Source organism: Enhydra lutris, unplaced genomic scaffold (assembly GCF_002288905.1).
Source record: "Enhydra lutris kenyoni isolate GAN:26980312 unplaced genomic scaffold, ASM228890v2 scaffoldscaffold54, whole genome shotgun sequence".
Taxonomy (NCBI): Eukaryota; Metazoa; Chordata; class Mammalia; order Carnivora; family Mustelidae; genus Enhydra; species Enhydra lutris.
In genome coordinates, this window is record NW_019154138.1 from 10,463,204 (window position 1) to 10,490,791 (window position 27,588).

General features: G+C 43.9%; 1 protein-coding gene and 1 pseudogene across 2 annotated transcripts; both read right to left on the reverse strand.

Annotated features, from left to right (window-relative positions):
- Positions 1-27,588, reverse strand: LOC111157388 (glutamic-oxaloacetic transaminase 2). Of its 2 annotated transcripts, XM_022518752.1 has the most exons (10): positions 27,414-27,588; positions 13,702-13,858; positions 11,849-11,977; positions 8,942-9,001; positions 8,231-8,392; positions 7,896-8,000; positions 6,196-6,346; positions 5,514-5,679; positions 1,760-1,910; positions 1-1,206 (listed from the first exon to the last, which is right to left on the reverse strand). In XM_022518752.1, exons 1-10 carry the CDS (start codon positions 27,500-27,502, stop codon positions 1,084-1,086), a joined length of 1,293 nt encoding a protein of 430 aa, XP_022374460.1. In that variant the 5' UTR covers positions 27,503-27,588; the 3' UTR covers positions 1-1,083. The 2 variants fall into 2 exon arrangements, with proteins under 2 accessions (XP_022374460.1, XP_022374461.1); XM_022518753.1 differs by lacking the exon at positions 11,849-11,977.
- On the reverse strand, positions 16,408-16,823 carry LOC111157389 (annotated as a pseudogene).

Here is a 27,588-nt window from a genome sequence, read left to right on the forward strand (position 1 = left end):
TGGGGTCTGCAGTAACTTTATTTGAACAGACAAACCAGGCTGCAAGAAGTCTACACGACTGGAGCAGATGGTGGTTATCTTTCCAAAGGGTAAAGCCTGAGCCCAGCTGGCAGCACATAGAGGTTAAAACCGAAGCGCAGGGATCCGCTCTCCTGGTTCCGCCCTGCATCGCCCGCTCACGATGTGAGATGACAGACCACACAACCACACTCAACAAAGGGGTCCAACTGGGCAGAGGTGACACCCGACAGTAGACAGCTAATCACTGAAGATGATGCTGGCCTCAAGGGCTGTTACCTACTCTGGGCTATTTTCTGACGAGTAAGGTGAGGGTATGGGAGGGGCAGTAAATTATCTTCTTTGTTCTTCAAATAAGGACAGCCTATAGGATGGGGCAGGTGGTCAGTCAAGCAGTAGCACAGGATGAATATGCAGGCTAGTTTTAGATCTCTGTGGCTAAGGAAAAAGAACAGCAATGATAAGGGAAAAGAGAAGAACATTAAAATGCCTGAAAGTATTGAAAAGAACCTTTTTTTTTCTTCTTAAATAAGACAGGAAACAGCATCTTTTTATTTTCCTTGCTGCAGCGGCAGACTTGCTGGTTTTCATGAAACATGATTTCTGTCACAAGGTCCGCTGATAAGCCTGCTGGATCGCGGGGGGACACACACGAGGCCGCCTGCGAATGTCGGAACGGGTGCTTCCCACACACCTTTTGCGGGTGCCAGATCTAGAGATGCCCCAACGCCCTAAGGTGCTGCAGTTAAAGCTTCTGGAATATTGCAATGGCATGATCAACAGGGTTTCTGTCTTCCTCGTACATGTAAACGCTTTTGGAATAGCTGAGGTTCAAGGATGAGCAGAAGTTTGGTTTTGAGCCACAAAGTTTCAGACACCTGCCGCAGATGCCTCTGCCCTATTTCACTATGCGTTCTTTTCTGTGAAACACATTCAGTGGTTGAGTGTTAACTACTGTGGTTGAAAGAAAGGACCTGCTCACCACCATCCACCCTCCTCTTCTCTCTGTGTGAATCTCACAACAGCAGGGGTTGTAGGCAGGAAGGTTGTCTCTCACCAGGGAAATTACTTGGTGACCTGGTGAATGGCATGGGCAAGGTAGCCCACATTGCCAGAGGTGACCCCTGCTACAGAGATGCGGCCGTCCTTTGTCATATAGATGGAGAACTCCTTGGTCAGCCTCTCCACCTGCAGAAAAGAGAGGTCAGGAGCATTCTAGGCAGTGGGATTTGCCTAGCCCAGGCATTAAAACAGGAAAACAGAAACTCAATTTTCTTGCTTAAACCCTACTCCCAGAATTTGGTGGGCTAGTATAGAGAGAAGGATAAAAAGCCATCTTAAAGTTGGATGACGAATTCTGAGGTGTGAACAGGTGAAAACAAATCTTCGATCCAGCATTTGAAGAAAAAACAGATCCAGAATCCAGCTATGGAAGAGCTCAGCTATGTCTCCTATCAATATTCCGGCTCCTGCTTGTTCTGGGATTTTTCAGAGATGCAGCAGTGGTCCACAGAATGACCAAAACCTGCTCTGCTTTTCAGCAGTTTGCAGCCTCACAGGGGATACAGACAGGGAAATGACTATTAACAGAACGAAATGAATGCTACACTCTTCCTTTACCTAACAGGGTTCTAAAAGGACCGTTTTAATGGTAACCTGAATAGGTAGGGGATCTGTGAGGAATTCTCGTTTGCGAGGACTGATCAGTTGGTCAGCTGAGGAGAAATCAGGGCCCTCTCACCTGCTCGGGCTTTAGTCCCGTGAAACAGAACATGCCAATCTGGTCAGTGATGTGCTGCCAGTTGTGGGAAGAACCCTCCTTCTTGAGGTTGGACACCAGCTGAGTCCGCATGCTAATGATGCGGTCGGCCATGCCTTTTACTTCCTGCAACCTATAAAACAAAAAAACCCAAAGAGAACCCCAGGATGCAGCTCAATTCTAGACAAACACCAACAAGTAAGACAGAGCTCACAGCAATTTTACGTTCCTTGGCTGTTTCCCCAGTGTGCCTTAATTCTTTGTCCTAGCCCAAGTCAGGTGCTGTCACTGGTTAGGCAAGTAAAAAGCTATTTTACTGCATTGTACACTGTTCTGAGCAGGCACCTAATGACTAATGTGATGCAGTTATTAAGAATGATGAGGGGGGGGCACCTGGGTGGCTCAGTGGGTTGGGGCCTCTGCCTTCAGCTCGGGTCATGGTCCTAGTGTCCTGGGATCGAGCCCCGCATCGGGCTCTGTGCTCTGCAGGGAGCCTGCTTCCACCTCTCTCTATCTGTCTGCTTCTCTGCCTACTTGTGATCTCTGTCTGTCAAATAAATAAAAAAAAAAAAAAAAAAAAAAAGAATGATGAGGGGTTCAAAACCACAATGAGATACCATCTCACACCAGTCAGAATGGCTAAACTTAAGTCAAGAAATGACAGATGCTGGCGAGGATGCGGAGAAAGGAGAACCCTCCTACACTGTTGGTGGGAATGCAAGCTGGTGCAGCCACTCTGGAAAACAGCATGGAGGTTCCTCATAAAGTTGAAAATAGAGCTACCTTACGACCCAGCAACTACACTACTGGGTATTTACCCTAAAGATATAAACGTAGTGATCCGAAGGGGCACGTGTACCCGAATATTATAGCAGCAATGTCCACAACAGGCAAACTATGGAAAGAACCTAGATGTCCATCAACAGATGAATGGATAAAGAAGATGTGGTATATATACACAATGGAATACTATGCAGCCATCAAAAGAAATGAAATCTTGCCATTTGCAACGACGTGGATGGAACTAGAGGGTATTATGCTTAGCTAAATAAGTCAATCGGAGAAAGACAACTATCATAGGATCTCCCTGATATGAGGAAGTGGAGATGCAACGTGGGGGGCTTGGGGGTAGGAAAAGAATAAATGAAACAAGATGGTATCAGAAGGGAGACAAACCATAAGAGACTCTTAATGTCACAAAACAAACTGAGGGTTGCTGGGGGAAGGGGGGTAGGGAGAGGGTGGTGGGGTTATGGACATTGGGGACAGTATGTGCTATGGTGAATGCTGTGAAGTGTGTAAACCTGGCAATTCACAGACCTGTACCCCTGGGGCTAATAATACATTATATGTTTATTAAAAAAAAAAAAAAAAAAGAATGATGAGGGGTGTCTGAACGTGTTCATGTTCTTAAACCATCTATGATGATGTCATACACAGTTATAATGGGTCACAACTGCCAATCAGAAGTCAAAGAAAGTTAGTATTAGTAATTTTTATTTGACTCAGGTAAACATTTAAAACTGGGCACTTACACATAAAAACGGGTTTTTCCTCTCCGGAAAAAGCTGGCAACACTTCACTAGCAGCATGATTCCTGGCTGGAGCTCTAGCTCCCAACTCCTCTAGGGATGACAGTTGATTTTAAATTTCCTATGGTCCCATCTCTGTCCAGCTCCATTTACTTTCAGGCTGGTGTCCTAAAAGCATGGAGGCTCTAACCACAGCTAGATCCAGGGCAACTCCAGCAAAACCCTTCCGTGCTCACTGGTGCCCAGAGAATGAAGTTCTGACTTCTCAAGATCTCAGTGAAGGTGCTTCATCACCTGCACCCAACTTCCCAGCTTTGGTGCCTTCTCTATCCTCCTCCCCGTCAGAGTCAAGGCCACAGAAACTCCCTGGGACTTCCAAAGCACGCCCTACAGGATGCACAATGTGCTCCCGTGCCTGTCCTCAGGCACAGCTCTGTCCAGTTCTCCTTTACTCTTCATTTGGTTTGCCGGGGAAAGCCTTCTTCTCCCTTCAAGGCACAGCTCACAGGCTGCTGTCTTCATTATATCATCCTTTATACCCTGCTAGAATCAACAGCCCTTCCTTTGGTCTGCCTTTATTCTTTGTCTCTTGTATCAATGCTGTATGTGTACCTTTCTCACCTGATAAACTACCCACAGGCCGAAATGCCTCACTCATCTAGCACAGTTCCTTTGTTACCTTTGTACATGACAGACTTCAAAGGTGTACGGAAGTGCACACATTAAAAAAATGACATCTTGATAATCATTAGGAAATATAAAAAATCACTTAAAAATATGAAGTTCAAAAAAAAAAAAAAAAAAGCTTAGAATAACTCAAAGAGACAAAAATACCACCAAACCTACAACATACATAGATAGGAGTAAAGCACATGGTATGTTAACATGATGGAAGACAGTGAACAAAGACAAAAGGTGGGCTTTAATGACTAGATTTACAGTGAGTTTTTTCCCTCTCCCAAACTTTCTGAAATATACTTACATATGAATTTTATAACGGGGGAAAAAAGTATAAATAAAAAAGTAGTCAGTTTCTTGGTAAGCCCTGCATGGGTATATTTAACTAAAAAGAACTACCCTGAACCAGACTTAGTTCAATGTTCCACAGGAGTAATTTAAATTAGAAAGAATAGCTGTCATGTGATAAGCTGGGGGGCTGCAGATAAAGTTTCTTGCAGACAGCAGACAACAGATTTAGCTTTTCTCTCTGAGAAGCTGCTCAGGGATCTTCTAGCCTCTCAATTAACCAGCTAGAAAGATAAACTCTTATCTGACAAATCACATTGTTCATGGGCATCTTGGTTTTTTATTAACTTTGAAATTTATAGAGCAGGGGTTGGCAAACTTCTCATTTTCAAATTTTTTTTAAGTTCCAATAGAGTTAACATGGCAAACTTCTTATAAAGGGCTGAATTATAAACGTTGTTAGGTTTTGCAGGCCATTTGCTCCCTGTCACAACTACTAAACTCTGCTGTTTGGCACAAAAGCAGCCACATGTAATTCATCAAAAATGAGTACAGCTATGACCGAATAGAATTCTGTAAGAATAGGGGGCAGACTAGATTTGACCCACAGAACAGTTTGCCAACCTCTGATCTAGAGCAAGCTTTCTAAATTGTGTGGCATGACCCATTAGTGCTCAAGTAGTTGGATGCAACTGGCATTTAGAAAATACCAGAACACATAAAGCCTAAGTACTGAGTTTTTGACAACTGTTTCAGTTACGTGTACATTTACAGGGATGTGGGTTCAGGGTCATGATACAAAATATGTCTTATGTGGACTGTGGTCAAAGAGACTGAGTGACACTAAGTTTGAGCACAGGTGCCAAGAGATTCAGATGGAAAGGCTAATAAAAGCCAAAAAGAAGCAGAAATACTGATTCAGAGGTAGCTAAGATAAAAACAAAAAATACAGTGTTCTTAAAAATTTAAGTTTTCCTATGTAAGGTACTTCAATTTGAGCCTCAGTTGAGTAGGGGGCAGGTTTTACTTAAAGTGGAGATAATGGAATTTAAAAACTCTGTTTCTTGAATTCTGTTTGTCTCCGATGTATCTGAATGAGCTAACAGAATCACACCCCTCTCTCCTCCTCCCTGCCCACATAGGGAAGCTGGGTGATACTGTACATCACGACCCTGAAAGCGGGAAAGGCAGGTGGCGGGGGTAGGGGGGTAGGCAGGGGGGCAGCAATGAGCCGTTACCATTGTTTTCGCAGGTCAGGGCTGGTCAGGATGGTGGAGGCAATCCGGGCCCCATTGATGGGAGGGTTGGAATACATGGGACGGATCAAGATCTTCAACTGCGACTCTACCCTTTTGGCTTCATCAGCATCTTTGCAGACCACAGTGAAGGCTCCCACACGCTCACCTGGAGAGACACACATGGACCCTGTCGTTCAGTTTTCCAGTCTAACACGCGAAAGCAAGTCATGATTCAATGCGCTACATATTATGCTTCCATCAGAAGTGCCCCAAAAATATCTGTTAAAAAGCTTTCGACAACCAGTAAGGTGAATCTAGAGGCAACAGGAAGTCTGAGTACTCAAAGGTCTCTTTTCATGACATCCATTTTCTTGGCTTGTGGAGCCGTCATTTCTTGTTTAGAGAAGCAGTTATTAGTTTCCTCTGCTGGAGGAGTTCAGAGACACGAACGAAGACGTGACTAAGATAAGTAAAATCCAGGTTACCTGTCTTCTCTGGATAACACACACACACACACACACACACACACACACACACACACACACACACACACGGACACACACACGGACACACATGGACACGGGCACCTCCCCCCGCAACTGGTATCTCTGTGGCATCCTCTTCCAGCACTTCTTCAGTCTTATCAGGACTCACACACCACGTGCTGGATCCTTGAGCTTACCGTATAAGCCCATGTTCTTGGCATAGGATTGGCAGAGACAAACATTAATGCCCTGTTCAATGAAGTGGCGTACAGCCCAGGCATCCTTGTTACCGTCACCACTGGCAAAGCCTTGGTAGGCCATGTCAAAGAATGCAAAGAGATTGTTTTTCTGGGAAGGAAAAGAGAAGAGCAAAGCTTTAGGCAGTCTGTCTCAAGATGCCCCACATGCTTGCCTGTGCTTATGAGGACCATATCTGCCTCACACAGAGTGAGCAGTCTTCTTCCCTGGTGGCAATTTGGAGATGTTTAATGTTCCTTGAGTTAAGACATCATCATATATTTTTCTTTACTTTGGTGGATATGGTCCCTCAAGAAGACATTAAGAAAAGGTACCCTTGGGGCACCTGGGTGGCTCAGTGAGTTAAATAAAGCCTCTGCCTTCGGCTCAGGTCATGATCCCAGGGTCCTGGGATCAAGCCCCACATTGGGCTCTCTGCTCAGCAGGGAGCCTGCTTCCCCTTCTCTATCTCTGCCTGCCTCTCTGCCTGCTTGTGATCTCTGTCAAATAAATAAATAAAAATCTTAAAAAAAAAAAAAAGAAAAGAAAAGGTACTCTTAATTTTAATCTTCCCAGAAAGCTGCTTGTTCTAACAGGAAGCTCTTTTCAGGCCCAGAGGAGTCTGGGTAATTACTCTGGTCCAGTCAACACAGTACCAACATCAGTCTCTTCTGGGGCTAATGTAACTCCGGCAGTCTCATCTTTTACCTAGGACTCATGAGAACCATCTCATCTCCAAAGTGCTCTGTGAATGCTCTTTTTCTCTTTTTCTTTTCCCCCCTGTTTCATTCTGTTTGAACCTTAGGTTTAACAGAATGTAAAGAAAGGGAGACCAAAAGAAGCGAAAATGGAGACATAGGGCAATAGGAATACCTGTTGGTATTCCAGGAATACCTGGAATTTTTTTTTAAAGTGAACTCTTCCTCCAATATAGAGCTTGAACTCATAGCCCGGAGGTCATGACTCGCATGCTCTACCAAATGAGCCAGGCACCCCTCCTCCCTTGAAATTTTGACTAGTGCCTTCTCTGACAGCTGAGTCTGTGAATGATAACGGCCATGCTGAGGAAACAGGCCAGGACAGGAGACACGACAAAGTGTATAAAGGATGAACATGTAATCCTGGCCAGGACAAATGTAGGTGCCAATGACAGGCATCCTGGGGCCAGTGGATGCCCACTGGACAGGCTGGCCGATGACAAGAGTCCTCAGAATTCCCAACATCCAGGCTGAGGAACAGAAATTATCTCTAAGCTGCTCCTGTACCATCAGTTAAGAACTGCTGATTACGCAGGGCACCTAGGTGGCTTGGTTGGTTATGCGGCTGACCCGGTTTCAGCTCCAGTTGTGATCTCGGAGTTGTGGGATCAAGCCCCGTGCTGGGTTATGCATTCGGCAGAGTCTGCTTGGCATTTTCTCCCTTCCTCTGCACCTCCCCTGACTTGCATGCATGTATGTGCACTCTCCCGCTCAAATAAATAAAGATCGTTAAAAAAAAACCAAAAAAAAAAAAAAACCAAAAACAAAACCCAAATTGCTAATTAATAAGTAAGCAGCTCTTTCCTGACAACTTAATGTGGGCTCAATGGTAATTAATTCTGATTAAGACTTTGCCCAGTTACTGAACACAGAACTGTGGCTAGTCAGCTCATTCTCCTTACCTTCACCACTGCCGCTATCTCCTTCCACTGCTCAGGGCGGGGGTCCACTCCCGTGGGATTGTGGGCACAAGCATGCAGGAGAAGAACACTTTGCTGTGGCATTTTCTAAAGAGACAACCAAGAGGTGACTGTGCAGCTCTGAAAGGAGATAACTTACCTGAAATGCCATAGAGTCACTATTTTGGATCAGTAACAAAGATAATCTGAGATCTGGAAATAAGTTCATTCCCAGTATTTTTACTCAGATACTGAGACCCAGCTGTGAAACATCACATCTCCACAAGGAGGTTTGTTTCTTGTTCCTTCACCCCTCTTGCCCTCAAAGTCACACTTACCGAAATGTCCTCTAGAGCGCCTGTGAAGTCAAAGCCGCACGTCTTGGGGTCATAATATCGATAACCATGTAGCTGCATGCCTGCGTCCCTGAAGATTGGTGTGTGATTTCCCCAGGATGGTTTGGGCAGAAAGACATCTCGGCTGAACTTAAAAAATCTTTGCTAAAAAATGGGATGAAAGGGAATGGATAAGTGAAGAAGGAAGAAGAAAAAAAAAAAAAAGAGTTGATACATTTTAGGAAGAAGACATTAAGAGGAAGACATTTTCCTCTATTGAAACTCATCTTATCTTTATGAGTGAGAGATAGTAATGACTCAGCATCAAGACCGTGTGAGCTGGAATGTAAGCTCTGACGAGTATATTCGCTGTGTAGCCAAGGGCTTGTCTTGGGCCTCACTGTCTTTGTTTGTAAAATGGTGGTAAATGAATCTTCTTCATAAAGATAAAATGATTAAATGAGTTAAAACAAAAGCTGGTAATAACAGATATGTGCTCAATAAATAAGATTTATTATTATGATTATTCTACCTTCCTTGCAATTTCTTCTAAGCATTTTTACTTTTCTTACCCCTGACTCCATTCGTCAGAGAACAGGAACCCTTCCAACTTTGGGGAGAGAGGTCATCAAACACACAGGCAATAGGAAACCCCACCATCCTCAACTTACAGACTCTCTTACAGCTCATCCCTGAAGCAGTTTCCAGACTCACCAGAAAACTGGCTCCGATCCTCAAGGCCCCAGTTCCAGAAATGGTCTGCACGGTGACATACTGAAAGAGAGAGAGCACGGTCAGTGAGGTGTGATACTCTCTATAGGCCCATAACAGAACTGAGGCCAAAGCCCAGAGAGGCACTGCTCTGTACACTCAGTCTCCTTCCTGCTTCAGAAGCTGAAGACGTTTCAAATGGTCCTGGGAAATGAGAGAATAGCACTACTGTTTCATTTCCCAATTTGCTAAGAGACAGACTGACTCTCCTTGTGAGTTCTCAAAAGAGCCATCTCTTCAGTTTCCAACATCTTTGCTGACCGAGAAGTTAAATCCTCATGGCTTGTTATCAGTATCTTACCGTATAGTAGGAGAAATGTTCAGGACACAACTGCTCCCCCCACATGAGAAAGGGCTCATTTATACAGAGAAAAAAGTCAAGGGAGGCAGCAGGAAGGGAGAAGAGCTGCCTTCTTATACACTAAGAAAAGTCACTACATTACTGAATGATTCTTGAATATCAAAGTTCCTTGAAAAGCAAGTCAACTTATTATTATGAGAATAATAAGGATCACTACATTTTAAAGGCTCAGAAGTTCCATTCTCTGAGTTTTCATAATCTGAAAACATTATCTTTTGAGTAACAGGAAGGTGCCTGAGGTAATCTGTTTCTTCGAATCAGTCAACTTTAAGGAATAAGAAATCACAGATTTTTTTTTCTATGGCATTATAGATGTTTAAGGTTCTCTTAAACATGAACTTATTTTCTGGCCTGGGGGGCAGGAGAAGAAACGGGTGGGGGGGGGAGAGGGTAACAAATTCTTTATAAAACAAAGTTTGTCCCTGCAAACTTCGCCGTGACAGAAATAAAAATCTAACTGTGGGGAAAACTGGCAGGCTCAGTTGGTAGAGCTTGGGGTTGTCTGAGCCCCACAGTGGGTGAAATGGTTACTTAAAAAATAAAATCTTGGCGCGCCTGGGTGGCTCAGTGGGTTAAGCCTCTGCCTTCAGCTCAGGTCATGAGCTCAGGGTCTTGGGATCAAGCCCTACATCAGGCTCTCTGCTCGGCCGGGAGCCTGCTTCCTCCCCTCTCTTCCTGCCTGCCTCTCTACCTACTTGTGATCTCTGTCTTGTCAAATAAATAAATAAAATCTTTAAAAAAATAAATAAAATCTTTAGAAGACCCAAAAAAACCAAACAAACCTAACTGTGGATCTGATAATACTAATAATTCATAAAGGCACAGCAATTTATGAGACAAGCTGATGTTACTTTAGCTAGACAGATAGAGATAAACAAAAATTACAGAAAAAATGGAAGCTTTCATGAGAGGTTAATAGGCAGTTGATTGCACGGATATTAATCAAACTGTGGATCAGGATCGTTACTGTCTCAGTAGGAGGTTGTAGCTTTACTCTTGAGTTCCTGATCTAACCTGTGGATTTAGACCAGCCTTGTGAATAAACTGTATTTATTCTGGTCACCCCCGCAGAAGGGGAGAAATGTTGGCTTAGCACTGCTACTTTGTTTTTCTCGGGACTTGCCCAGGAAAACAAATATTTAAACATACAAATGTATCCATTAATAAACATTTGTTTCAAAGGAAAGTGAACTATGGTGCTCGAGGCCCTGCTTCACTGCGCTGTTGAATGGACTGGAGGCATCCCAGCCGCTTCTGGCTTGCTCCTCTTCTACAGGAAGGGCCGAGCCTGTGCATTTTCTGGGGGTGCACACAGACATCTACTTGTGCGAAGTCTGTGTACAGTACCATCTTCTTCTGCCATAAGAGAATCCCCAGGGAGATATGTGTGCTTCCCCTGTCACAGCTGCACGATGCTCTTCTGGACCCGAGAGACAAGGGAGGAAGCAGGAAGGGAGAAGAGCTGCCTTCTTTTAATGTCTAAACTGGCTGTGAAGGGGCAGCGGAGGAGTGCCAGACTGGTCATGGCCCCAAGAGACGTGCCTGTGTGCTTCTTCCATCTGAGCTGGAAGCCGAGAACATGAGAGTAGCGGCTAATTATAGGCCTAAAACTGGGCATAGTTTGGCATTTCTTCTTTTTTTTTAAGATTTATTTACTCATTTGAGACAGAGTGAGAATGAGCAGAGGGAAGAGGCAGAGGGGGAAGGAGAAGCAGGTTCCCCACCGAGCAGAGAGTCTGAGGCAGGGCTCAATCCCAGGCCCTAGGACCACGACCTGAGCTGAAGGCAGACACCGAAACGACTGAGCCACCCAGGTGCACCTAGTTTGGCATTTTTTTTTTTTTTTTTAAGATTTTATTTATTTATTTGACAGAGATCACAAGTAGGCAGAGCAGCAGGCTGAGAGAGAGGGGGAAGCAGGTTCCCCGCTGAGCAGAGAGCCCGATACGGGGCTCGATGCCAGGACCCCGAGATCATGACCTGAGCTAAAGGCAGAGGCTTAACCCACTGAGCGACCCAGGCACCCCGTAGTTTGGCATTTCTAAAGCATATTCAGTATAAAGTGAACATAAGCACACAGAGCAGGGTCAACTCTTGAGTCAAATTACTATTCCACCTTCAGGATTATTGCTACCTTTTTGGAATGGGTGTTACATGAAATTTATTTTATTTTATAAATAAAATATATTTTATTTTTTTAATATAAAATAAATATAAAATAAAATTTATTTTATTTTCTATAAAATAAAACTGAGCTGAAGGCAGAGGCTTAAACCCACTGAGCCACCCAGGCGCCCCTACATGAAATCTTTTAATTTATAAGTACCAACTTACTCTCTCAAGAAGAGATTTTAGCAATAGTACGGTCACCTCAAAATCATTATTATACACAAAGTGATAGATCTTATTTATTTAAATTATTTCAAATTTGTTTAAACTGTTATATTTAAAAACAAACTCTGTATGATGGCAGAGTCTGCTCTGCTTACCCGGCTACTTTTCAACACTTCGTTGTTCTCACCCAGGGCCAGCTCTGCAGATGCCTTACAAAACTCAGCAAGTCCTGCGATGGGCAGATATTCTTTGTCCAAATTTTTTGCAGCAATCTGGGCCTCTGCCTAGACAAGAGAAAAGGTATCTGCTTAGTTTCTTCTCCTTACCTGGAATTACGATGATTAATATTTAATGTTCAATAAATTTAGTTTATATATTAAATATAAATGAAGTAAAGCCTTGTTTTTATTCGGAAATACTGTTCAAGAAAAAGGCTAAGTACTACACCTGAAACTAATATGACACTGTATTTAACTGGAATTTAAATAAAAATTTGAAAATATACACCAAAAAAAAAAAAAAAACCAAAAAAAACACACAAAAAAACCAAACCCTACAGAAAAAAAAAAAAGAATACTTGGTATTTTATAATGTAGAACACAAATATTTGTGATTTTAAAAATTGTATTTTTTTTTACAGTTAGGTTTTACATGGGTGGGTACACAATGTTTTCTTGGTTAATATTTAATATATGGCATTCCTGGAATGCACAAGAACAAGGTTTATGAGCAACACTTAAAAGAGATATAAGATGATAAAATCAAACTAAATACATAAGAAAGTATTTCAAGGTATAATGCCAGTCTAGGAACTTCAAAGAGTTAATTGTACTAGCCACATCTCTTCTGCTTTGGAGACAGAGGTGAGACCAACTCTCACTAGTTGTGTGACCCTGAGCAACTCAAATTAGTAACCTTCCTGAGCCTCAGTTTCTTCATCTGTTGAATGGGGGGACAACTGTTGCTACAACTCTCATGACTGGCTGAAGACCTGACAAAGGAAAGCACGGAAGCGTGTGGTGGTATTCCAGCTTGCAAACCAGTGGACTAATCCTTGCTGAATACTTCCAACTGTCAGACTGAGACCAAGGCAATCCCTGCATGACCTGAGACCCAGCAGTCAGCAGTTTTCAATAGGTCTTCTCATCACAATGGTTTCTCGAACCCTTTTTGTCTACTCTGAGAGCTCTAGAGGTGACCCTTAACTCACACTCCCATAGACTTAGACACTTCTTCTTTCAGGGGTTCATTCAGCCCATGTTCTTACTTCACTGGCTCCTGAGTGCCTGAGCCCTCCGGTTTCAGGGCGGTCAGCTCAGATGATTACGGAGTGTCGTACTCTGACCCGGAAGTATTCCTTTGTAACTTTCACTCACAGTGCCCACTTCTGCTCTATGGAGGAAGGATGCATCACCAGCCCATTTTCGGAAGTGACAAAGCATTCATATATCAACAGAGGAGGTGTAGATGGAAAGGGAACACATGCTTTCCTTAAAAAAAAACTATTCTAAGGGAATTAACTATTTAAAGTTATAGTGATTACCAACAGAAAGAACAGTGATAAAAATATCACAAAAATAAAGCAAATTATTCTGTAGTTCAGTATGAAGGGACAGAGCATGCCTGTGTGGGAGAGCTTATTAAGGCCATCAATATGAGAGAAATGGAAAATAATGGCAGTAACCCTCATCCACAAAGGGCTATTCTTATTACCAAGAGGCAATGTTTAAATTCTTGGTCCTTTTGTGCACCCTCAGGATTAAACATGACACTATACCTGCTTAACAGATAATCACTTAAGTTCAATCTTGAGAAAGACCACACAGTTCCAATCTGTCACTTTTACAGCAAGGAGCCCCGAGCCCAGAAACCCGAGTGATTTAAGCAGCCGGTGCCAGAACTGGAACCAGGTCTCCCGACTCCCAGCCTGGCACTCTTTCTGCCACTCTCCAGGAGCTCTCTTCAGTTGATCCATCCCAAGAAGGCAGGGGATAGATGGCAAACTCACCTTCCGGACACTGGGGAGCACATACGGCTTTCCATTATCATCCCGGTAGGCACCAACTCCCAGATTCATCTTTTTGCTGTTGGTGTCTCTCTTAAAGGCTTCCGTGACTCCCAGGATGGGATCTGGGGGCCCCATTTCCACATGGGTCCACCAAGAGCTGAAATGAGAAATAAAAGAAAATACAGTAGCTGGATTTCCATGGCCAGAGACATCTCAAATCTACCAGAGCACTTTGCAGAGGAGGGCAGAAGACCAAATGCAAATGCAATGAGGAGCAGAAGAGGGACACCCAATCATCCTGGGGAGGACAGGGTGCATATGTAGGCTTTCACAGTCCAAATCTGATCTAAATTCCCAGGCAAAGACTATTTCACGTAATTTGGCTGTGAGAAACTGAGAGTGGTAAAAGATAACATAAGAGAGGCAAGCAAGGGGCGCCTGGGTGGCTCAGGGGGTTAAGCCGCTGCCTTCAGCTCAGGTCGTGATCCCGGGGTCCTGGGATCGAGTCCCATATCAGGCTCTCTGCTTCAGCGGGGAGCCTGTTTCCCTTCCTCTCTCTCTGCCTACTAGTGCGGTCTGTCAATTAAATTAAAAAAAAAAAAAAAAAAAAAAAGAGAAGCAAGCAGGGACCATTGCTTGCTCGGTCCTTGAATGTTACGTGACTACCCCTAACCCCCCCTCCCCACAAAGGTGCTTGGGTTTTAGCCTGTTCTCAAACTTGTTAAAGGGTAGCATTTGCAGAGATTGTTAAAAACACAGGTTCCCGGGGCGCCTGGGTGGCTCAGTGGTTAAAGCCTTTGCCTTTGGCTCAGGTCATGATCTCAGGATCCTGGGATCGAGCCTCACATCGGACTCTCTGCTCAGCAGGGAGCCTGCCTCCTTCTCCTCCTCTCTCTCTCTGCCTACTTGTGATCTGTCTGTCAAATAAATAAAAATTAAAAAAAAAAAAAAACACAACTGAATGAGGCTAGGGGGTTTATAATTAAAAAAAAAAAACAAAACAAAAAAAAAAACAAAACAAAAAAAAAAAAACACAGGTTCCCGTGTTCCAGCTTGGATATAGTGAGAACATGTACAGTTATTGAAGTTTTTTGGGGGGCAGGGGGAGGCGGGTTGATCAGGTAAGTGGAGGGACATGAACAGCCTTGCCTTTTTAGAGCCCATCTGGTCACAGGTGGGGTACTGAAGGTTGAGTGTTAAGAGCGGATGCAGAAGGATCACTGGTTCATTACTTAGCAAAAGAGACAAAGGGACTGGGGCCTAAACCAGGACAAGGCAGGAGGGGCAGAGAGGAAGACAGAATTTCAAGGTATTTCGGAATTAAAAATCAGCAAGAACTACTTGTAACAACCTATTCATCCTCTCACTAGTTAATTAAAATGCTGGACAATGTTTATTATTCTGTATTTATAAGAGTCATGATTTTGCCTTAAAAAATTATTCCCTGGGGAGGGGGGTGAGGGGATGGGGTAACTGGATAATGGACATTAAGGACAGCATGTGATGTAATGTGCACTGTTATAGAAGACTGATGAATCACAGGCCTGTACCTCTGAAACCAATAATACATTATATGTTAATTAATTGAATTTGAATAAAAATGTTTAAAATATTATCCCTTAACAGTCTTGGGGTGGGGGGGGAGTCATCCACCTGGGCCAGGTGAACTATCTTGTTAGGGAAGTACACTTCATCTTTCCTTGGTGTCCTGAGGTAATCTCAAGAGGCAACAGAACTTTATTTTCTTGGGACCCTAGGTGGCTCAGTCAGTTAAGCATCTGCCTTCTGCTCAGGTCATGAACCCAGGGTTCTGGGACTGAGTCCCACAATGGGCTCCTTGCTCAGGAGGGAGCCTGCTTCTCCCTCCAAGTGCTGCTCCCCCTGCTTGTGCTCTCTCTGAAAAATAACTTTATTTTTGGGAAAAAAAATTACATTTTTTTTTTTTAGAGTGTTGAGAGGGTGTAGGGGAGGGGCAGAGGGACAAAGTCTTAAGTAAGCTTCACACCCAGCGCCGAGCCTGACATGGGGCTCCATCTCACGACTGAGATCATGACCTGAGCCGAAATCAAAACCTGGGACACATCACCAACTGAGCCACCCAGGTGCCCCTCAAAATTACCGTTTTTTTTTTTTTTAAGATTTTATTTATTTATTTGACAGAGATCACAAGCAGGCAGAGAGACAGGCAGAGAGAGAGGAGGAAGCAGGCTCCCTGCTGAGCAAAGAGCCCGATGTGGGGCTTGATCCCAGGACCCTGAGATCATGACCCATGCCGAAAGCAGAGGCTTTAACTCACTGAGCCACCCAGGTGCCTCTCAAAATTACCTTTATTATAAGGAAAACACACAGCAAAACAGAGCTGGAAGGTGGTGGGGGTGGCTGATCTGGAAAAACTTAATCAGCAAACAAGCTGCCCAAACATGGCGCGTGCGTGCTTGCGTACGTGCGTGCGTGCGTGCGTGCGTGTGTGTGTGTTGGGGGAGAGATTTGGCCTTTATCTTTCCCGCTTTTCCTGATTCCAAGAAACCTGCTCTTGGCAGGGCTGGGCCCAGGGAGCCCTATTTTCTAATCTGTTCTTTTCCCTGGGAAGACAAAGGTTGGCAAAAGTTGTAGAGCTTTCAGGCTTTAAACATATAAAAGGTTATACATATGGAGAAGGAAAGGATGTTCTAGCCCTTTGGTCCAGTGTTATCCCCAGCCCCATCCTCAGTATTTGTTGATGCCAAAGACACGAAGCCCATGGAACTGGGTAACTTAGGCAGCAGTATGCTGAGCAATGAGGCTGTGCAGATGAGGTGCAGAAACTGGCCAGGAGGTAGAGGACAGGGGGAGAAATGCTGAGGAATTTGCAGGAAGAGGTAAACTGGAGCCTACAGTCCATCTGTTCCCAGTGTGTCACCCCTTAGTGAGGGGTTTTAAAGGGTGTCCCTTTCACTGTATATTGAGATGACACCACAGCCAAGTTATGGATGGCGCCAGTCAGCGTCGGTCAGGTCCAGACAACAGGAATGCAGAGTAGAACATGAGGCAGTCCTACCAAGACAATGTAGGCCAGCCAGATGCCCTGACTGTTCATCACAAGCGCTGGGGTTTACTTTGCTGTGTGCCACCCCGACCTTCATTCTCCTGGGTTCAGAAGCCCCTCCAGCAGAGGCAGGGCACTGGCTTCCACACCTGTGGTCTCCAGGAAGGAGCCTGAGGCAAAAACTGTTTCTCTGGCTTGTTTCCTACCGCTACTAATCTGGGGCTTTGTTTCTGGTTCACCTAAGGCCGATAAGCCAGTCCTCATCAGCAGCAATGATGGTAAATCTGGCTCTATGATCTCATCATTCAGTAATCTCTGAAAATGGGTAGCAGAGATCTATTCTCTGTTGAGTGAGAGATGATGCATAATCTGGTTTGTTTGATTTTGTTTATTTGAAGCTTAAATCAAGAATTTTGCAGCTCTGCTGCGCCTGGCTGGCTCAGTTGGTAGAGCATGGGACTCTTGATCCTGGGGTGGTGGGTGGGTCTGAGTCTCACGTTGGGTATAGAGATTACCTAATAAAATCTTTTTATTTTTAATTTTTTAAATGATTTGAGAGAGACAGAGAAAGCATGAGAGGAGAGAGGTCAGCGGGAGAAGCAGACTCCCTGCCGAGCAGTGAGCCCGATGTGGGACTCAATCCCAGGACTCCAGGATCAAGACCTGAGCCGAAGGCAATTGCTTAACCAACTGAGCCACCCAGGCGCCCCTCCCTAATAAAATCTTAAAAAAAAATTTTTTTTTTGCAGCTCTTTATCAGAATTGTGAGGTTTTCATTTGTGTTTACTCTTGCTCTGTAGCCAAAGCTGTAGACCTGTAGAGCTATAAGACCTCTATGGGTTTTTTTGTTTTCCTTCTGAGTGTCTGAATGTGAAATGTTTTCCAGCTCTGTCGGGTACTGATAAATTTAGATCATAAAAATCTTGGGGAACCTGGGTGGTTCAGTCCATCAAGGGCCTGACTTTTGAACTCAGCTCAGGTTTTGATCTCAGGGTCCTGAGTTCAAGTCCTACATTGGGCTCCACTTAAAAAATCTCAAAGGTGCTCTGTTCTGACTGTGTAATAGAGACTGTACTTCTAGTACTTTAAATGTGCTAGACAAAAGTTTTTTTCTTAAAGAAACTAACTCTGAAATGTTTAAAAAATTCAAGTTCACATCAATCATATAAACCCCCTTGAGACTAGTTTAACTGATTTTTTTTTAAAGGTTTTATTTATTTATTTGACAGAGATCACAAGTAGGCAGAGAGGCAGGCAGAGAGAGAGGGAGAGGGAAGCAGGCTCCCTGCTGAGCTGAGAGCCCGATGTGGGACTGGATCCCAGGACCCTGAGATCATGACCTGAGCTGAAGGCAGCAGCCCAACCCACTGAGCCACCCAGGCGCCCCTAGTTTAACTGATTTAATAGAACTAGTTATGTCTTTAATTTATTCATGTTAAGTATGATACAAGCATACATTTTATTCTATGTGCTTTGCTTTTCCTAAATTTACATTGGTTTACTGGACTATAAGCTAACATGCTTTTTTTTTTTTTTTTTAAAGATTTTATTTATTTGTCAGAGAGAAAGAGAGAGAGAGAAGTGAGCAACCACAAGCAGGGGAGAGGCAGGCAGATGGAGAAGCAGGTTCCCTGCCAAGCAGGAGAGCCTATAGTCCATCCTGAGATGGAGCCTGAGATTATGACCGAAGCTGAAGGCAGACACTTAACTGACTGAGCCACCCAAGAGCCCCCTTTTATTATTTTTCAAGATTTTATTTATTTATTTGAGAGAAAATGAGTGAGAGAGAGCATGAGAGAGGAGGAGGTCAGAGGGAGAAGCGGACTCCACAAGGAGCCGGGAGCCCGATGCGGGACTCGATCCTGGAAGTCTGGGATCATGACCTGAGCCGAAGGCAGTCGCCCAACCAACTGAGCCACGCAGGCGCCCAAGGAGTCCCCTTTTTAAAAGATTTTTATTTATTTGAGGAGAGAGAGAGGAAGGAGGGTACACAAGTGAGGGGAGGGAAAGAGTGAGGAGACTCCCTGCTGAGCAGGGAGCCAGCCGTGGGGCTTTATCTGAGGACCCTGAGATCATTACCTGAGCCCAAGGCAGATGCTTAACTGACTGAACAACCCAGGTGCCCCTATTTTTTCTTTTATTAGATTCATTCATTCATAGACTTTACCCCCAGCATGGACCCCAATGTGGGCCTTAACTCATGACCCCAAGATCAACATCTAAGCTGAAACCAAGAGTTGGAGGCTTAACCTTAGACTGAGTAACCCAGGCACCCCAATAGGTTAAATTTTTAGAAGCTTTATTTTTTTAAGAAAGATTTTATTTATTTGAGAGTGAGAGAGGGAAAGGGAGAAGCATATTCCCTGCTAAGCAGAGAGCCAGATGCGAGGCTCAATCCCAGGATCCTAGGATCATGACCTGAGCTGAATGAAGCCAGATGCTTAGCTGACTGAGCCACTCAGGCATCCCATAGAAGAATTTGAGATTTACAGAAAATTAAACAGCTGCTATAGAGTTCCCAACATCTGCTCCCCCACCAAGAATTCCCTCTTATTACTTACATTTTATATTAGTAGAGTACATTTGTTACAAGTAATGAACCAATATTGACACATTATTACATCCACACTTTATTCAGATTTCTTCAGTTTTCACCCAATGTCCTATTTCTGTTCTATAAGGTCCACCCAGGATATCATATTGCATTCACTTGTCATGTCTCCTTGGGCTGTTCTTCATGGTGGCAGTTTTAGACACTTCTTGTTTTTGATCACTCTGACAGTTTTGGGGAGTACTGGCCAGGCATACTACAGGATATCCCTCTATTGGACTTTGATATTTTGCTCATTAGACTGGAGTTACGGGTGGTTAGGAGAACAGTCATTTTATTTTCTAATATGTTTGCTTGAAGATAATTTCCAAGATCTTTAAGTAACTTAAAATCTTAGACTAATATAATCATGAATTAATTAATGGGTTAATTATTGGAAACCTAGATAATTTCTAAGAAAGACAGGATACAGACACACTGATTACTAAGCATAATTTTTATTTATTTTATTTCCTATTTTTATATGTGCTTGAGAGGTTATAGCCTTGGGTGATTTTATTAATTAAAACAATTTTTTGGGGGGGAGGTTAAACAACAGAAATTTATTTTCTCACAGTTCTGGGAACTAGAAGTCCAGAGCTTTGGGTCACTTTAGTGAACATGTTCTTTGTTGTCATTTTAAGGGAAAAAATATATATATACACATATACATATATGTATATATATACATAGAAAGTTTAAAAAGGATATATGTGTGGCTCTAGAAGCTGAACTATGTGTGTCGACTGGTCTCCTAAAATGCTTGTGTAGGACTAACATTAGAGCCCTCCCTTCGGTTTTGTCTGTGAAAAGGAAGTTACTTTGGTTAAAAGTTATTATTAACGAGTGGTTGAGAATATGGAAGGATCAACTGTGACAGAGATATGCAATGTTGTATATGTTTTTGTTTTCCAAGGAAGAAAAAAACTGTGTTGTCCTAAAGCAGAGGTCCTCAAACATTTTGGTCTTTGGATCCTTTTTTATTCTTTAAACTTGTTGAGGGCCTGAAACAGCTTTTATTTATGTGTAGTATAACACCAATATTTTACTGTATCAGAAAATAAAACTCAGAAACTGTTACACTGTGTTCAAGTATCAGCTTGTTCTAAATAAATATGAAAGAGCATTTAAGGACAAAACTTGGAAAATGAATTTTGTCTTGATTCATTAGAACTGAGTAGGAAAAGCAATGAAAGATTTTATTTATGTATTTGAGAAATAGAGTACAAGCAGGGAGGGCAGCAGAGGGAGAAGGAGAAGCAGATTCCCTGCTGAGCAAAGAGCCCGACGTGGGGCTTGATCCGGGAAGCCTGGAATCATGACCTGAGCCAAAGGCAGACACTCAACCAACTGAGCCACCCAGGTGTTAACATAAAAGTTGCTCAGTCTTCCCACCTGCAAAGGTGTGTCCTATCTTTGGACACGTAAGAATTGGAGGCAAAAAAATGCGGACCTGGAGAAGTCTGGGGCCAGCTTGCTCCCTGCAGGCTCAGGATGAACCATACAACAGGGAAGGAAAAAAAAAAGTTTGCTCAGTCTTCCTTGGTTAAGTGATTAATGACTTTACCTGTAACACAAAACGTAATTTTTTTTTTTACCTCCTGTGTAATCTGCCTAGGTAGTGGAGATTCTTTGTTCTACTAAAATACTTCTCTATGCTTTGACTCTCCTATGTCCCTGTTAAAGGAAAAAACAAAACACAAAACATAGTTCCTCACATATGAAATGGTTTCATAATCATGTTACATGTTTAATTTTAAAGTTGTCATTTTAATTAAATACATAAATAGTGATTAATCCTCAGGCACTCACAATCTTACCTTAATCAAGTGATCAAATAGCTAACAGTTTTTTTTTTTTGATTCGGCCTTCCCATATTGAATCCTAAATATAGAAAACATAAACTTTCAGGCTATCTTTCACCTAAAACTACTTTGAGATTTCTAAGAGGGCACCCAAGGAGCTCCATTCATGTTTCCAATAAACACTCTCTTGGCACCAGGCAGCATTAATATATCAAAACTGAGGTTTTACTCCTGGTGAATTACTGTTCTGAAAAAAAGATTATTCTACTCCTTTTCTTCATGGCAAATAAGCAAAAAGCTTTTTACAGTTTCATATCATGGAAAACAAAGTCTTTATGATCTTCTAAATCCCAGTCACTGAGCATGTGCTATGTGCGAAGAGCTGGGAATATAAAGAAGAGTAAAACCACCCCTCACAACCGCATTAGCACAGGGTGGGGGGTGACCCCCAGGGAGTTCTAAACAATGCAGGCTGCAGTGGGGGGGGGGCTACAGTGATAAAGTCAGGCTCAGAGCACAGAATATTATTTTTCATAGCCTTGAGGACAGGCCCTAAAAACCTGGGAAAGGGAGAGAAAGAACAAGGCTTAGGGAGGCTTCCAGGAGGAGGTGACATATGAGGTGAGTGCTAAGGATGACAGGAGGAAACAAGACACTCCCAGCAGAGACGTAAGAATAAAGGTTAAAGGTGAAAAAGAGCTTGGGGGAGGGTGTTGAAGTGACAGGTGGAAGCTAGGGAAGCCATCTTAACCAATCAAATGTTTTACACAGCACAGTGAGAGTTCTCTGTGCTCACCATGCTGACAAGCTCAGTGAGAACTTCCTTCTTGAAAATGGTTTTCTTGTTGAACTTGTCAGTGGCCAGTGAGCACTCATGCACCTCACTCCTCCATGAGGCACGCTGGATGGCTTGGGACAGCACTAGAGTTAAATTTATGCTCTTCTGACTCCTTGAAAACTGCCTGAGTGTTAGCAGCTGTAATTGTTACATATAGTTAATTCTGTTAATGAAGGATAAATTATTCCATTTTTGGATTTCCCAGGCTTTTATCAGCTTGCCTTAGAAATGTTAGTACTGGGCAACCTGTATGGATTCAAGTAACAGCTCAGCTGCCTACCAGCTTGGATGAGCATAGGCAAGCCAATTAAGTTCTAAGTCTCAACTTTCCTTATCTGTAAAGTGAGGGCAGAGCAGTCCCTATCCTACAGGGTTGTTAGAAGGATGAGGGAGTTTTTTGTTTGTTTGTTTTGTTTTTTTAAGATTTTATTTATTCATCTGACAGAGAGATCACAAGTAGACAGAGAGGCAGGCAGGCAGAGAGAGGGGGAAGCATGCTCCCCGCTGAACGGAGAGCCCAATGTAGGCTCAATCCCAGGACCCTGGGATCATGACCTGAGCCGAAGGCAGAGGCTTTAACCCACTGAGCCACCCAGGCGCCCCAGAAGGATGAAGGGAGTTATTAAATATAAAACACTAAGAGCCTGGAACAGAGTGTTTGCTGTTAGCTGGTATCATTGCTACTAAATTATTGCTTCTATGTTTTCATTTATAACTATCGTGCCCCGAGTATGGTGTCTGATGAGGCAAGTATGTAAGTAAAAGTCAAGAATCATATGGTCATAATTTTTATGACCAAATACAGGTCTTTCTTGCTTTGCAATTACTTCTTAGTTTTTCTACAGTCCTGGGGGACATTATTACCATCCTTTTTCCTCACTGTCTCTATTGCCAGGACTCAAAATCCCTCTCTTCTTTTTCATTGTTGTAGGCTGCTTAGCTGTTCCAGTGTCTAAGCAACAGTAAGAAACAAATACCTCAAAGCAACTTCTGACTTGGGCCTGAAGAAAGCTTCCTTTATTTCCTACCCACAATTCAGATCCTGAAGACATGTAGCCACCTGCCTCTATACATCACTGTCATTAACTGATGAGTGAAAGGAATACTTTGAATGTCAAGGACATATTATAGAAAACTTCCAGTAAGCAATTTTCATTTTTAAAAAAGATATCTCTGTCTCTAAGGCCTTTAACCAACAATGACAGGATTGCTGCCTCAAGCTACAGGACAGAAGGCACCATTCTTATTAAATGGTGTGAAAAGTACTTATTCATCAAGTTCTTTTTTTTTTCAAAAAAGATTTATTTGACAGAGAGAGAAAGAGAGAGATCACAAGTAGGCAGAGAGGGAGGCAGAGAGAGAGGTGGAAGCCGGCTCCCCGCAGAGCAAAGAGCCCGACATGGAGCTCGATCCCAAGACCCTGAGATCATGACCCGAGCCAAAGGCAGAGGCTTAACCCACTGAGCCACCCAGTCACCCCCATCAAGTTCTTTCAAAAGTTTATTGAGCACAGAGATTCTCACTGAAACTATACCCTTGAGTTTTCTGGCAGAGATCTCATCAAGAGTGTTATCTTTTGGGGCGCCTGAGTGGCTCAGTGGGTTAAAGCCTCTTCCTTCAGGTCAGGTCATGATCTCAGGGTCCTGGGATCCAGCCCCACATCGGGCTCCCTGCTCATCAGGGAGCCTGCTTCCCCCTCTCTCTGCCTGTCTCTCTGCCTACTTGTGATCTCTGTCAAATAATAAATAAAATCTTAAAAAAAAAAAAAGTGGTATCTTTTAAAAATTCTAAAAGCAATTTTACAATATTGAATCTTAATCTAAATATAGGAGCAGGGACACTCGATTCGATTAGTTCTACATCATGTTCAGAATCTCTGTGCCCTTCATCCTCCATTCCTTAAAAGGGTAAAGACTCTATGCACACAATGTAAGAACCACGATGTTTTCAAGGGATAGTAACAGATGAAAACAAGAATGTTCTAGCGACAAAACTGATGGTGATAACCTGTGGCCTACAAACTGATTCCTACCAATGTACTTTGGACATAAATGCAAAGCCTCAGCCATTGAGCAATGCTGACCAGCAAACCAAAACATGTTAGGTAAAAACTATTCAAATAAAATATTTCTAATTCAAAGGCCTTGCAATTTTTCTGGGAACGTCTCTGATGCTTTGTAGTTTAAAAATATGCTTTTCCTCACATTCTTTATTTTTTTTAAGATTTTATTTATTTATTTTAAAAATATGCTTTTCCTCACATTCTTTTTTTTTTTTTAAGATTTTATTTATTTATTTGAGACAGAGAGAGAGAGAGCGAGCACAAGCACGGAGGAAGGTCAGAGGGAGAGGGAGAAGCGGACTCTCTGCTGAGCAGGGAGCTCGATGCGGGGCTCGATCCCAGGACCCTGAGATCATGACCTGAGCCGAAGGCAGACGCTCAACCCACTGAGCCACCCAGGTGCCCCTCATATTCTTATTTTAAAATAAGGAGAGAAGTTAATTTGTTCAGGATCACGAGCTAAAAATGGCAAAGATGATACCATAATGCTTATTTCTAATACTGATTATTATACTATTGTACACTGCCTCCCCCCCCCCCAAGATTTTTATTCATTTATCTGAGAGCGAGCTAGTGAGTATGAGGGTAGGGAGGTGCAGAGGGAGAGACTCTTTAGGCAGACCCTCCACTGAGTGTAGAGCCCAACTATGGGGCTCAATTCCATGACACTGAGATCATGACCCAAGCCAAAAAAAACCAAGAGTCAAACGTTTAACCAACTGAATAACCCAGAAGTACCCCCCTTTTTAAGATTTTTCTTATTTGAGAGAGCGAGAGCATGCTGCCTTTGTAAAAGGTCTCATGAAACTCCTTTAGTTATTTCACTAAATATTAAATAACCAGAGTAATTAAGAACAGATCATTTTATAAATCAAAATACATGAGCATATTTTCCTTTCTTCATTGACCTGGGATTAAGGCTGATCTCATGTCACTAAGTTTTCACAGCAGTCAGGAAGATAAGGTTAAATGTTGAGTGCTTGCTGTTTAAAAAATGCAGCTAAATGAAACATTTGAACTTAGAGTTCCATCTAAATGACCCAACACCAATTAACTATCTCATAGGATAAATCCTCAGTTCTTTAGAATAGTGACTGCCAAGGTTGACTTGTAGTAAAATGAGCTAATTTATTTATTTTTAAAGATTTTATTTATTTATTTGACAGACAGAGTTCACAAGTAAGCGGAGAGGCAGGCAGAGAGAGAGTGGAAGGGAAGCAGGCTCCCCGCTGAGCAGAGAGCCCGATGTAGGGCTCAATCCCAGGACCCTGGGATCATGACCTGAGCCGAAGGCAGACGCTTTAACCTACTGAGCCACCCAGGTGCCCCAAAATGAGCTGTTTAAAAAAGAAAAGAAACTTCAATTAGCTGAGTTTATTTTAAATGTTTTCGCTTTGGATTTTGGTAAAGATCACTTTCACAGTGGCAGCAATGCAGGTTCTCACTTTCTTGTCTGAACAGTTACCTGTCCGCCAGATACGGAATCTGGCTCTATCACTCAATCATGTATCGTTGTTTAAACCTGAACAACACCTTCTCAGCTTCAGATGCTCAAATAATTTTAAGACTTTACATCAGTGAACAAAGTTGGTAAGGTTTCTGCTCTCACGGAACTTATATTCTCATTGTGAAAAGAGAGAAAAGAAAAGTGAGTCAGCCACTCAAAGAATGACTAAAAGGTCACACCCATAGGGATTTTCACAAAGCACTTTAAGCTTTAAGCCACCCAACCAAATCTATACAACAGTAATTAATTACTTTAAGATCACTACAATGTTGAAAGACTTTCTCTTGCCCATCATTTCAGACACCCCTTTCTCTTCTCCATATTAGTTGCACAAATGATAAACCCTCTCTCAATCTGGTCCACTAGATAGGCTGGCTTAAAGAGCATACCTTGACAAGGGGCCAAGGAGGAGCTAAATCAGGGAGAGAGAAAATGTGAGAACGCAAGCAAAACTGTACTGCCAACAGTGTGAGGCTGCATAAAGGACAAACTGTTCCCCTGGCTTGAAGACCACATGCAAACAATCAAGGCACCCATAACGGCCAAGGCTTTGCTCTTTGTAGCCAGTAACTAGCTGGAGGTGAGTTGGAGACTAGGTTCCTCATTACGTGGTACTTTAGGATACTGTTCCAAATTTCCGCCCCCCCCTTTTTTTAAAATTTTATTTATTTATTTGACAAAGAGAGAGAGAGATCACAAGTAGGCAGAGAGGCAGGCAGAAAGAGGGGGAAGCAGGCTCCCCACTGAGCATAGCCTGATGTGGGGCTTGATCCCAGGATCTTGAGATCATGACCTGAGCCGAAAGCAGAGGCTTAACCCACTGAGCCACCCAGGCACACCCCAAATTGCCTTCTTGAGTGAATTAATTGCCTGGCTCAGGTCTCCACTGGGAAGGAATTGCTAATTTGTTCTAAACTACGTACTTTTTTGTTGCACCACTCAGCACACAGTGTGAAATTACATATTTGAATTTTTTTTGAGCGACACCGGTCTCTCGCTCAAACTCAGCATCTGATCCAGCACCTGGCTCTGAGAAACAGGTGACGAACTATTTACTTACTAAAAGAGTGCAGAGTGATGTGAAGAGGAAGAACCGCGACCTCCCTACAGTCAAACAAAAGGGAGGTGAACTACACCTTGATTCTTTTCCATGCCTAAGGCCACACGACCCAGGAGTCACCGGCAACTGAGGCAATAACACGGCGTTGGGGTGGGGGGTAGGGAGAAAGGATGCCACGCACCAAGGTCAGTGAATGCAGGAACGAAAGCTGGGCCTGAAAGCCGTGCCCCGGGAGCCTTCCTGCCATGTACTTCCTATCCCCGGGCCCACGACCAGTAGCACGCCCCAGGCCTGCCAACCCTGCTTAGGCCCGAACGAGGCCAGGACAGGTGAGTCCCGCCAATGCCCCAAAGTGGCCCATCAAGGACACCCGCGCCCCTCCGCGCCGCAGCCAATCCGCGCGAGGCAGTCTCGGGGGCGCAGCCAATCGGCGCCAGGCCGGCCGGCACTGCAGCCCCGTGTGTTCTCCCCTCGCCACCCCTCCCCCACCCCACGGCGCCGAACCCGCGTCTCGTGACCCCCCTACCCGTGAATGGGAGTCCGGGTGCCGTAGAGGGCCACACTTTCTAACCCCCGGGGAACGCGTTGGCACGCCCTCCTACGGTCCCGGGGGCGAGGGAGGGGAAGGCTGTAGGACCCCGACCGTCACTTCGAGGCCCAGATGCTCAATTATCAGCCCCCGGTGAAACCGAGGGGGCGTCAGAGAAAGCGTGTGTGTGGTACCCGCGCTTGTGCTTGGGGGGCAGGGGTGGAAGTCCTGGGGCGTCCGCAGCCCGGCTGGGCAGGCCTATTGTCCCCGGTTCCTTCTCCGTCTCCCCTGCTTACCTGGCTCTGGCAGAAGCCGCAGCAGCGAGGCCCGGGTGGAAAGCGGCGGCGACCCCGGACAGGACGCGGCCAGAGTGCAGCAGGGCCATGGTGGGCGGCAAGAAGGAAGTGGGTAGCTGCAGGACAGAGCGCAGGGCCAGCGGACGCAGACACGGAGGCGCGGGCTCCTGCTGAA

Bases quoted from the DNA above. Each gene is read 5' to 3' on its own strand.
- LOC111157388 (XM_022518752.1), bottom strand. From the start codon at position 27,502: ATGGCCCTGCTGCACTCTGGCCGCGTCCTGTCCGGGGTCGCCGCCGCT. The intron at 13,859-27,413 runs GTAAGCAGGGGA...TTCTCATTTCAG, and splicing joins GCGGCTTCTGCCAGAGCCAG to CTCTTGGTGGACCCATGTGG. The intron at 8,001-8,230 runs GTAAGTGTGACT...TTGTCTCTTTAG, and splicing joins GCGCTCTAGAGGACATTTCG to AAAATGCCACAGCAAAGTGT.